At 39.7% G+C, this 12,544-nt stretch overlaps 1 protein-coding gene across 7 annotated transcripts in view; it reads left to right on the top strand.

Moving 5' to 3' along the window:
- The window catches only part of BAHCC1 (BAH domain and coiled-coil containing 1), a 110,580-nt gene that overhangs the window by 88,013 nt on the left and 10,023 nt on the right, over positions 1–12,544 (top strand). For 5 of the 7 annotated variants that reach the window (XM_083148800.1, XM_083148799.1, XM_083148803.1 and 2 more), the window contains 10 exons: positions 841–951; positions 5,283–5,403; positions 5,632–5,893; positions 6,593–6,784; positions 6,865–7,094; positions 7,820–7,915; positions 8,163–8,286; positions 8,759–8,873; positions 9,723–9,798; positions 11,230–11,371. In XM_083148800.1, the coding sequence (XP_083004926.1) occupies positions 841–951; positions 5,283–5,403; positions 5,632–5,893; positions 6,593–6,784; positions 6,865–7,094; positions 7,820–7,915; positions 8,163–8,286; positions 8,759–8,873; positions 9,723–9,798; positions 11,230–11,371 (1,469 nt within the window). The remainder of the gene's footprint in view (positions 1–840; positions 952–5,282; positions 5,404–5,631; positions 5,894–6,592; positions 6,785–6,864; positions 7,095–7,819; positions 7,916–8,162; positions 8,287–8,758; positions 8,874–9,722; positions 9,799–11,229; positions 11,372–12,544) is intronic. The other 2 variants (XM_083148804.1, XM_083148801.1) reach the window with 1 other exon arrangement.

Below are 12,544 nucleotides of genomic sequence, written 5' to 3'. Positions count from 1 at the left end.
CTGTTATTGATTGTCCATTGTGTATTTCAATTCTCTCTGTAGTCATGCTGTACTGTTTTTCATGTTGGTCCTGCCTGGTTTGTTGTAATATAGTAATGTTTTGTAGTTACACTATTTGGTTAGCTGTTGTGTATATACTTTTTGTTTTCTTACTGTTTTGTGGTGTTTTCATGTTTACCCCCTTGACTTTGGCACCTTCATAAAGTAATCCTTTCAAATCCAACGTCTAGTCAGGCTCAACAGCCCTAGCGCTAGTAGCAGATCCAATGGTGAGACACTTTAAAATAAGACCATTAACATCTTTCAACATTCGATGTAGACCATTTTTTAATTTAAAAAAAATAATTACAATTAATTTAAACCAGACTGTTTGCATTGCAAAAAAATTGGACTGGAAAAGATTAAAGATAATATTTTAAAATAAAAAAATATCTTCAAGGGCCCACAGTTTTATATAAATAGCAATTTTATTGTGCTCAGCAACTTATTAAACCTGGTCTTTACCTTATAATTGGCTAATTTGAAGGTATTATTTTTAATAATGCTACTAATAAAATTTAAGTTTTAATCTATTGTGTACCACACAAGACCAATCTTTTTACTCGAATTTGCATTTTCTAATAATAACAATAAAATATATGATCATTTAGAACAGGCAATTTTGTATTGATTTTCTCCACCATTTAATCATATTTAGCGATGTTCTCTCCTAAACTCCAGCAGTTTTGTATGAACTCCTAGATCACAGAGTGTTTGAAGGTTTAAGTTACTGAGGCAATGATTTTACTCCGTGACCCATGGAACTAACATTCACACTAGATTATTGCTTTCCTTTCACAGAAAGGAGGAGAGTTCTAGAAGCCCTGTCCGACGGGGGCCAGGAAGACCAAGAAAACGCCCACACTGCCGTGCTCCTTCCTCACATCGGCTTTATGAGACTAAAAAAAGCAAGTAAGTTGCTAGAAGGCATATTTTATAGTGTTCCTATGCCTTTTATTATTGTAAGACAAATGTTACTATGCTGTATAATCACAGCCCATGAATTTTGTGCTTGCCTAAGCCTTCCTCAGTGGTCCAGTGCTTTACACCTTTTTGTTCCTTCCTTATTCCTTTTTAATACAGACCCAAAAAAGTACAGCTAGCTCCTCTTCCCTACTTCTCAATGCAGGTCCATACTTTCATTATCAACTGTTCTATGTAGGCTTAATAATACCAAGAGGTTTGTATTCCTTGTGTAGTCAGTTAGCATAATCACTATATGCAAATATCTCCCTCTTCTCATTAAACCTGCACTTAATGCAACAATACAGTATGGAGAGACTGCTCTTGCCTGTATTAACAGTTTGGCATTATGTATCTAATGTTAATGAGAAATTAAGGAAGTCTTGCAAATTATAATTTACAATGCAAACTATTGAAGGTTTCTGCTTAAGTGTGTTTGCCAAAGGCGAGAAGGGCTATTTCAAATTGCCCAGTCCTGTCCTAGAATGGCTTTGAGTACTTGTCACAGGATGAGTTCTACAAATGAAACACGCGTTATAACGTATACAGTTTAACTTTATATTTGATTTTATATTGATGTCTATAATATACAAATGCTAACTATTCCTGTTGAGTTTCTGTTCTCCCTCATCTTGTTTTGATGTAATGATGGCTGTTCTCAAGCTTGTGTTGTTGGGGGAGGGACTTCCACAAAAGTGGCACACAGCATTGTGTAGAAAATCCCCTGTCTGTGCCATGCAGCCGCCTCTGGTCACATTACGGCACCGCTCACTGGTTCCAGCGCTCTGCTATTACCCATTAACCGCCTGGTGCAGCTATTCCCGCACTCACGGGCCCTGTATAATTGTCCTTCTCTGCTACAAATTGCCACTCCCGGAAGGGCAATTTGCATAAATCCTGCAGCCTAGTCCAAACATGATTGGAGAGTCTGTGCAATGCATCAAGCGCTATGATTTGGTAATAATAGTTAAATCTCTACTAAATGACTCCCTCAATTAAGACAGAGAGAGAGAAAAAAATAAATGTCTGAGTTTTATGTCAGAAAACATTAGCAAATGGTGCACGGATGAAGGAAAGGAAAAGAATTTCAACAAAAATGTTGTTTTGCTTGGCAGTACCACTGAGACGAGGGAGCAGCGTATGTCTCCTGGCCATTGTAGGGGGTCAGGTTTGAACCACTGAGCTATTAAGGGACTTGCTAGTGTCTGTACGACTGCTGGCTCGCCTACATTCCCCTGCGTCTCGGTGCTTCCCTCCTCCCTATTACACAAGCAGCTGTTTTACAGACCGTGGACACAAGAAGTGGCTGAATCATTAGTATTACAAAAAAAATAATATAGGTAGTGACATTGTTGTGTTCCACACAGTTACATGTGTTCATAGTAACAGATGTAACAATAGCATGTTCTGCTTATAGGCCATGATTGCCTATCGCCCATCCATTGATCAATGTCTTTTATTGGAAATCTTGGTGCAGATTCATTGTTCTGCATTATCATTGTATTTATTTGAAAATACCAAAACAGTTGCAACTTGGTTTTTGTTCTGATGAAGTATTATGGTCCATGAGAAATGTGTACTTTCAATTGTATTTATTGGCTATACTGCAAGTTGTAGTTACCACATGTTCAATGAAGCAAAAACAGACCAGGCAGGATCTGAATGAAAAGGTTTGTCTGGCATTAGAATCTCCCAGAAGCCATGCTCTTTGGTGCTAGTTGATACATTGTGCAGAGCTGAAGAGGGCTCGGACTGCCATACTGCTGGTGTAGAACTGTTCTGCGCAATATCCTGTATGTGTATTTTTGTGCATATATCAATCTCTCTACTCATACTGTGAGATAGTACTCGGTGTCAGAGAGAGGGCTGAGCAAGGTCCAGAATTATTAGTAAATAATAAGTGCCCTCTAGCTTTTGTGCTAGAACATGTGCACCCTCCTACCTCCATGTCAGTTTGTATCTACCCAGTCTGTTTAATCACTGTTTCCAATTGTAAAGCGCAATGGAATATGCTGCGCTATATAAGAAACTGTAAATATGTATATATCTATATCTATCTATATCCTGCTTATATGTTGTGGTCATTCTTCTCCCATTATGGATGTATTCTCTTCACTCTTCTTCACACTGACCCTTAATGAGAAATCCATTGCTTCCCCCCCTCTGCCTGCATAGAGGCTATGCATCCCTAGGCCGAGAGCGCAGATAGTTGCCTAGCAACCTTCCTGCTTCCTCCCTCGGCTCTTCCCTGCTGTTTGGTGAATTTTGGCTCAATGTTATATGTGAAGTAAAGCATATAAGGTGATGGTGCTTCAGAAACCCCTGTCTTAGCCTACCATCACTGCAAGTAAAAGGCTACTTCAGAATCCTCTTGCGATCGCATATAATCCACTTTTTTCTTTCTAATGTGTGGACACCCAGAGATGCTTTTCTTCAGATCATTTTGCATTATTCATGTAACCATATTGTATTAATGTCTCACCATTAATGTTTGCAGCATTTACAAGGTTGCAGTCAAGTGCAGGGGAGTAAGTGCAGAATAACACAACTTGCAAAGTGCTCGGGCTTGCCGATTGCGTAGTCTCTAAATATTTCATGAGATTGGGAGCTTCATCCTGGGAGAGTGTGAGCACTGCAAGAGTTAAATCATTCCAGCTGAGATTCCAGAGCGGATTTAAGAGGCTTTGATGGATCTGCCTGCGGGAGATGCTTTTACTACAGATTTAAAAAGCTGGCTGAAATCTGCTCTGTAAGAAGCAAAGTCTGTAAACAAATCCCCATGGTCAGACTGACCTCCAATCTACCTTTTGGTAGACCCAGCTCCATAGTGATCCCAAATTCTATAGGACCAGCTTTGTCTTTCCATCTTTTTATAGTATCACGCCAAACTACTTCCATCAAGCATTACGTTTTTTCTGTGCTTTCATTTCAGTTAACAGAAGAAAAAATATATTTTTTCAGTATTGAAAAAAAATACATAATGTAAAACAATTGTTAATTGCTGCTAACTGTTCATCCAAACTTGGACCCCTTTCGGTCTCTTAATACCTTACCTACATCTAATATCCAATCAGTGAGCCTGTGAGCATCTGAAAATTCGAGCATCTTTTCCCCATATTTGCTCCCAATAGCTTAGGGTGTGCCCTGTGTCAGGCTGATACTACTTTTTAAATTTGATCTGTGTAATATGAAGGGTCTATCCAGCCTACTGTTACATGATTACTGTGAAAATAAACTAAACGGTATTGTGTGCAGATTGCACTGCAGAGGGGGATTCCCGATTCCTGTTTATAGTTGCGTGGAATTTGGCACATGGAGGTGAGGTTCACAGCAGGCAGGGAACTTCTTGCTGGCTGAAGTCACATCTCTCTGTGCTGAAGTGAGTAGGGAAGTGACAAGTTTCAGATATGCTCTTCATTTAATCCCTACTGTGCCCAGAAGCAATGCAGACTGTGAGCATGTACCTGCTTATCCTATCATCAGTCTTGTAGATGTCCTCAACCCCTCCTCCCAACTTCCACATGCTGCCAGCATTAGCACATTGGTTATTAGTCTGTTTATCTGGGATTTCCTTGATACATTTTTACTACTGTGTACTATTGGGTAATAAACATTTTTTGCACAATCTTATTCAAAGTATATGAAAAAAAAAAATTGTTAGAAGAGACCGTACCAACTGTTTCTACCTCAGAATCCTCCATTATATAGCACCTATTTTGCTGTAGGAAGGCACGCCAGAATAATGCTTCCAGATGGGTCGCATCTTTGCTTCCAGGATTTAGCCAATGCATGGGTCTTCAAACTGTGGCCCTCCAGATGTTGTGAAATTACAAATCCCAGCATGCCTTGCCACAGTTTTTACTCCCTTATAGTAAAACTGTGGCAAGGCATGCTGGGATTAGTATTTTCACAACATCTGGAGGGCCACAGTTTGAAGACCCATGAAATGCCTTTTTTTTTCCTGGATGTTTGCCATTTACCTAATGAATACACAGAACCTTCCCCATTCTATAAGGACTGTGGCTCTACTTATTATTGATGTCCATCCATTGAGGTTTGAGGGATATTTGGTTTCTATAACTGGTAGTTGTAGGAAAGACCATAGAAAAAAATATACGGAGCCATCCATGATAATCTGTGGTGTTTGAGTGACTAGAGAGGAGCCGGGGTCCGGTGTGAAACACACACAGTGTTGCATGGCTGGATGGTTTTAGCTGAGTGTATGGTTGTTTCAGTATGTGAATTACACAGCTTCACATAAGGGATTTTATTTTTTTCAGGTCTTTAAATAGAAGCTTGAGTCTCCTGTGTGCTGAATTACGGGGCGATGGGGGGCCCAAAAAGAAGAAGCGCAAATTGTCAGAGGAAAGCTACAGTGATCAGGACAACTCTCACAGAGAGGTGAGTGTTATTGACATCACTTATCTACTGTGCCACAAACCCCAAGGGTCATATAAGTTGTGGTTGTAGCAGTAACACTTCCACTTAAAAAACCCTATTCGCCAACCTCTATCTTCTTGATTTTGGGTTGAATATAAAACAATACTATTGTAAATTTAGAAATGTGCTGGACAGATTACTTCAGCATATTGGTATATCTGGATAGCACCTATAAACATGTTCTTTCAGGTTAAGGTGCATTGTAAGAAGATGGTGTGCCCTCAGAACAAGTTGGTATCCAAATTGGCACGGAAGGTTTCTCAGTTGAAAAGTAAGGCGTTGGGTTCTAGCACCAGCACATTCCACCATAAGGAAATCCTTCCAACTAGCAAGATGCAGAAGAAACTTCCGCGTCACAGAGTGTCATGTCTCAAGGTCAAAGAAGGAGCTGTACGGAAAGGGCAGGAGAGACCCAGGCCAGCTGGTAACTTGGATGCAGCTGGGGAAGCAGGTGAGAAAGTATTAACATTCTTAGATTTTTCAGATGGATATATAGATCTAGATATGTATAGAGAGATAGCCTTTCATTCGAAAATTTGACTTCCCATAATCCAAAGGTAAAGTAATGAAGATGGGCACTCACCAGTGAACAGCCAAGAGCCAACCATTTGTTAGTAATACCTAGCACATCTATGTGATCACACATAGCAAGAGTTGTCAATGTTTTGGTCCATAAAGGAGCATACACCAAGAATAAAGTGCATAGTAGCAGCAGCCAGAAAAGGCTTTGATGTGCAGTTTCCACAAAGGTCGATTGCCCATAGATGTCTAGTCCAGTGGCTACCAAGGTTTAACTCCATTGGACTTCTTGCTGTGGGGTAACCTGAGAGAATGTGTTTATGCTGTGGAAATAAAAGATCTGTGTCAACAAATTGTTGAGGATGGTATTCAGATTAATCAGGACACATTGGTCAAGGTTAATCTGAAATGGGGAAAAGAGATTTGCAACTTCAAGATGGCTCCCATACCTATAACGTGTGTGTGTGTGTCCCATATAATGTGTAGAGACTGTATTAATATTTTCTTACTCCTTTCCTTTTTGTTAAGGGTGTTTCCACACAATTGATTTTTACAAATTTGGCACTATAGGACCTAGATGCTTTTTAATACATATAATACATTGAACATTACTTTTTTTTTTCTTCCTTAGATGAAGACCATGATGAGGACTCCGACAGTGAAGATGGGGAGCAGGAACTCCCCGGATTGTCCAACCATGAGGCTAGCTTATCTCTAAATGGTCCCGGTAACTCCTCACTGGTGGGTCCTTCTGCATCTGCAGTAGTGAAGATGGAAGCCAACCAAAAAGCAAAAAAGAAAATTGAGAGACAGGGACTACTAGGTAAGCTTACTGGACACACAATTAAGGTGTGGGATTAAACCCCTTTAAAAATTGTGCTATTAATATGGTTTTATTTTCAGGTTCGTGCTGTGCTGCCAATACTGAGAGCGACGTCAAGATCCGTAAGCGTTCTGCTAAGCTGGAAGCTCGATCTTATCCGGACAAACCCATGAAGAAGTCCTTGAATCACAAGGGGAAACCTGAAGGGAACATACGGCATAGAATACAATCTGACACACGAGCGCCCAACAAGAGTTTGTTCTGCACTGCTAACCAAGGCCTGAAAAAGGACAAAAGCAAAAATATCCAGGTCTGTTAACAAATCGAAGTTTCTACATGTGGTGTAAAACCCTACAGTAATTTAATGCAAACATATGGGTTTAAATTATGGCCGACGTAACTTACCTTGTATATATAATAAACATTTGCCAGTATTCAATGCCCCCCGATTCACAGGGTTTTTTTTTGTTTGTTTTTTTGGCGAATCGGCCTATTTTCACTCCTTGCAGTGAATCTTTTTCACTGAAAATCTGATTCACCCGATTTAATGTTCACTGTTCGCCAAAAGCGAATGCCGGCCAGTTCTCAGTCTCATGCTCTCTGCAATTTGCTGGTGTATTTCAATGGGGTTTTCACTGGGATTCAGTGCTAGGATGGAGAACTGCTTTCTCCATGATTTTTGCCATGGTTCACCGTTTTGCTTCGACCTCTTTTTTAGGTGAACTGGAAAGTGATCTTTTAAAATAAAGGGTTTTTTTTCTTCTATTTTTGGTGTAAAAAAATCAGTAATTTTTTTTTTCTGTGAAAGGGCATGCTATTTTTATAATCTATAATCATATCAGTAGATAGCTTGCATGCAATAAAGTCATGTGATTATACCAGAATTTACAGCTGAAATTCTATTTACCAGAGTGGAGGTTGAACTTCAGCTGGTGGTTACTGTAATGGACTGAGATAGCATCCTGGGACTTGCAGTTTCATAACAGCCAATAGAGATCATTTTTTTCTGTATTAAAGAAACTTGTTTCTTCCCAGAGAAAGAATGGAGTGCTGAGCCTTTCACTGACCACCCGTTCCCCAAAGAATCTTCTGAAAGATGGAATAAAGATGGAGAAGATGAAGTCTAAACAGGTTTGTAGGCTGGCTATTGTTTTGAAGCATATGAGCTGCCCTTCATGGCACCAGTTGCTAATTCTTATTTACGTCATTTAAGAATTACAAGTTCATAGTAAAACAGCTTCATAACCAATGTGTATCCTTTGTCGAACTAGGAATGTAATACATTTTCCTTTCCATTTCTTCATTTTTATTGATCCCATCTCCAAACAATTGGTATGTCCTTAATGTAACGAAGCTGCTCCTTTTCCTTCCTGTGCAGGAACGAGGACGTGCGGTCAGTAGACTCTTGCAGAGCTTTGCTGTAGAAGATGACTTCCAGTTTGATGATAACAGCAGTTTTTCAGAAGGAGAAGAGGAAGCCAGCTCTTCGGGCAAGAAAAAAGGTGAGATAATGTCAGTGGGTATTTGCATGGCACATGTGGGCTTGGCCATGTCCCGGCTCAATTCCAACTTGTGTTTGTGTATGTGTGAGAGACAGATATGTAGTCTCACTCACTGCCAACAGATTGTAGGATGGGGCATTGTGTTTTGATCTCTCAATTAGACCTTTTACAGCCTCAGGCACTTATTCAAAAGACCTATAAACTGCCTGTATGTAAAATATAGTGTGTATGTGTATATCTATATATAATCTATTAGGAGTATATTTTTACCTCCTGCTAATTCTTACACTTTGTATTTACCTACTTCTTGTGCTGTTGTATTTGTGTGCAAGTAGTTACATGGCTAATGCAAAACCTTTTTAACCTTGCCTAGATGAAGGATACTTCCCTGTAGGTAACACTCATGTTAAGTAGTACTTGTGGGGATTCTAAATACATTTTAAAAAAAATTCTGTTTTGTTTTTCTCCCCAGCTCACATCTGCTCCCTCTCCAAGGTGGATCTGAGGGAAGGGTTGCATGTTTTGATACCCAAAGAGGACAATTTACTGTACGCAGCGAGTATACGGAGTCTACAACCACCTGATATGTAAGTGGCCACACCGTGGAACGGAAAGGAAGCTTCTTTTAGACAAAGGTTAAGTGAAAAATTAGTCCAGCATTTAACTTCACAAAAGTATGTAATTGCTTAACCCTTTGAGTGCCAAGTGAAGGTGTCAAAATAAGTGTCAAAATTGGCAATCAAACATTTTTTTATTTTATTTATCATGACGACCTGTAATGTTTACCTTTTTATATAGGAAATATAATTTATTTTTACACAACCTATTTATTTGAATTTATATGACAAATGTGGGTGACACTGGCATTTTTAGAGGATATATTGAACATCTCTCTCAGATGTTGGCACTGAAATGGTTAATACATATATGGGGCATGCACTTAGCAATAAAACCTGTGGCAGTCACATCCTCTGTGCCCCTAGGTTTGAAAATCCTTAACTTTAGCTTGTACACGGGTGCTGATCGCAACTGTAATGCTCTTGCTGTACTTAGCACTGTGGTCACTTTAGCTGCTCTGTGCCTGTGTATTAGGTCTCACATGAGACTGTTATAAATACACCGTAATATCAAAGCCAAGGGGAGGGGTGTAAATTTTCACCTGACTAAAATTTCAGCCGAGGTTGAATACCCCCCATAGTCTTTAGGGTCTGACCAGGTATTGTGGTTTTCTTGCTGTGGACAAAAAACTAATCCTGTAGCATAACTTTTAAATGTTTACAAACTTTCTAAGGAATATTGGTTCTTTTTACAAAAACAAAAAATTAAGGCGTTTTGCAGAATTCACGCAATACAGGGTTAAAAGGAAATATTTTCCTGCCAGTGTTGTAGTGGCTTACTACGCAGTACCAGTTCTCAATTTGTGTACTTCCTTACAGATACAGCGTTGTGATAGAAGGCGAGAGAGGAAACCGACCTCGTGTTTACTCCCAGGAGCAACTGCTGCAGGAAGCTGTGAGTTCCTTGTGTAGGAACGTGGCATGATGCAGGAAGCATCGCTCACTCCGCTCTGCTGTACAAACAATAGCTGTAATTTATAGTCACAAGTGACACTTAAAGGAGTAGCATCAAAGCAGTGTTTTTGTAAATTTATTACACAGCAAACATATTATTTGGTCCATTCTTTCTATTTTTATTAAATACAGTTATTGGTTTACAGTAAGTTGGTAACCGGGGCTTTACCAATGACTAAGATGGGAATTTATCAGGTAGTGGAGAGACCTAAAGTACCAATCGACTCCTCATTTTCCAAACACAGCATGTAAAAAGTGATGAAGTGGAGACCAAGCCAATCAGCTCCTACCTGCCATTTTTTCAAACACAGTCTGTAACATGACAGTTAAAAGCTGATTGGCTGGCTGTATATCACTCTCCATTTTCTTACTTTTTGAAGCTTGATGCATCTGACCACAAATGATCTCCCCAGAATTGTAGAATACTTGTTGGTTCACTTGGAGCTAATGATGTCTGAGTAATGTCACCATCTCCTCAAACAGTCCGCCTGGATTTTTCAGCTACACCCAATGGCGGAAGCCATTTTCCATTTCTTTAAAGATGTTGGATGATGTGTAACAAATACCACTCTTGATGTTTCTTTTTGTATACTTGTGAATTATCGTCTTTAACATGAATTTAAGTTCTTAGGGAATAAACATATTGGTATTGGTGACTTTGTCTCGCCAGCAATTCATTAAAGCTGTACTACTAGCTAGTAAAATTCCTTACTAAGGCCCCAGGGGGCGGATCCTGCTGGGCAGCTACTCCCAGTCATGCTCCATTATTCCCACAACCCTAACTCCAGTTCCCCATGTGCTAATATTAATATATGGTGGGTTTATTAATTTGAGTGTCCTAAATTACTTGGCCTTGGGAAGCAGCTGCATGTTGCAACATTACATTTACATTACATTAAATCTGACTGGGTGGATTGAAGCAAATATCTTACTGGTTATTATTTGACTTATGGCCATACACGTAAAGATTTATTGTCAGATCTGGTTGGTTAGAACCAAAATATGGTGTGTTTGGCAGTTTTCCAGCATTTCAAAGCAAATGGTCAACTGTCCTTTGCTCCCATAAATTACCAGATTTTTGTTCCAACCATCCAGAGTGGACAGTAAATCTTAATATGTTCGGATAGCTTAAGTCTCCCATTTTTCTCACTGCGGCCTGGCTTCAACACTTTTTTTTTTTTTCCTTAACCCGAGTGGAAATGCCAGGTTGGTTGACTTTGGTGCTTTCACACTGCGTTTCTATCCAGGGGGACCTGGCAATAACCCGGGTTATTTTTGTGATGTAAAAGGGGTATTAGTCAGGTAGAACAGTAGGTATATGTTGCTGCTTAATATGTTGGGAAAACTTATTTTTTCTTCACTGTCCCTGCAGGTGGTGGATGTGAGGCCCCAGTCAAAACGTTGCGTTCCACTTGGGACACGAGTCTGTGCCTACTGGAGCCAGAAATCTCGCTGCCTGTACCCAGGAAACGTGGTGAGAGGTACGAAGCTCTCTGAAATGGTTACTAGGGAAGGTGGGTGCTGCCATTAAATGGAACTAGATATTAAGGGTCAAGGTATACAAGGAAAATGTCTGCATGTATACAAGCCTTCGTGTAAATGTTTGCTAATAAATTCAGAAGTTCATCTTCTGCCTATAGTAACTTCTTATTTTCACAATGGAAATGGTTTGCCTAAATAGATACCCCTCTTTCATAATCGGTGATGGGTTGGCCATTCATTCCCTGTTACTTGGTGATGGGTTGGCCATTCGTTTCCCTGTTACTTGGTGATGGGTTGGCCATTCGTTTCCCTGTTACTTGGTGATTGGTTGCCCATTCATTTCCCTGTTACTTGGCCTGTGACGTTTGCTAGTTGGCAGCATGAATGGAAGTTTTTAAGATGACATCTATCCTGACCTACAAGTGTACACCAAGGCCGACATCAGCAGACTAAATAAAATCTTGGTAAACACTCCTAAAAATACTTCACACCAGATGAAGCCTATTGAAAACTGAAACTGCATTTATTTACATTTTTGCCAATAAATAGCTTGCATTATCTCAAATTACTGCAGGGAGAGCACACATTTTAGTGAGACACTTAAGGAAAATGCAGTTGTCAGCTGGGGACTAGCAGCAGGAGGTTATTAAGCGGCAAGTCTGACAAATTTGGTAAAATGTCACACAAGCACACAATTTCTTATTTAAAAAAAATTGCACACTGTAAAGAAGCTAAAATAAAAAAATTCTCCACCTATCATAGAAAGCATGCAATCCTGTATATCACCACATCAATCATCTTCAGTTGGCTTTTCCCTCTGTGTTACAGTCTCAAGAACCCACTCCCGCTCAATACAGTAATTGTCACTTGTGGACTGGGGAGTGTTGCCTAGCAACCAGTTCCACTAGCCGACCAGTCACATGACCATTATAGAAATCCAGATTGATTTCTTGATGAAATGAAAGATAGAAAGCACAACAGTATTTTAAGAAGTTTAATCCCTGCCTTGTTCAAATACTTTCAAGCAATGCGCTATTTTGTCAGGTTAAGGAACACGCACACATTTTATTCATTTAGGTGATCTTAATATTTATTTATTTTTCAACCTGAAACGACGCAACGTATCCCAAAAGACCTGCATAACTAAAATGAAATGTCTGCTGCCTTTCACATTCAAATATTTAGGAGGCACCTAATGTAAAGCA

This window comes from Crinia signifera, chromosome 6 (genome assembly GCF_055691185.1).
Source record: "Crinia signifera chromosome 6, ASM5569118v1, whole genome shotgun sequence".
Taxonomy (NCBI): domain Eukaryota; kingdom Metazoa; phylum Chordata; class Amphibia; order Anura; family Myobatrachidae; genus Crinia; species Crinia signifera.
The sequence above is the reverse complement of the archived record's forward strand: the minus strand, read 5'-3'. Positions and strand labels throughout refer to the sequence as shown.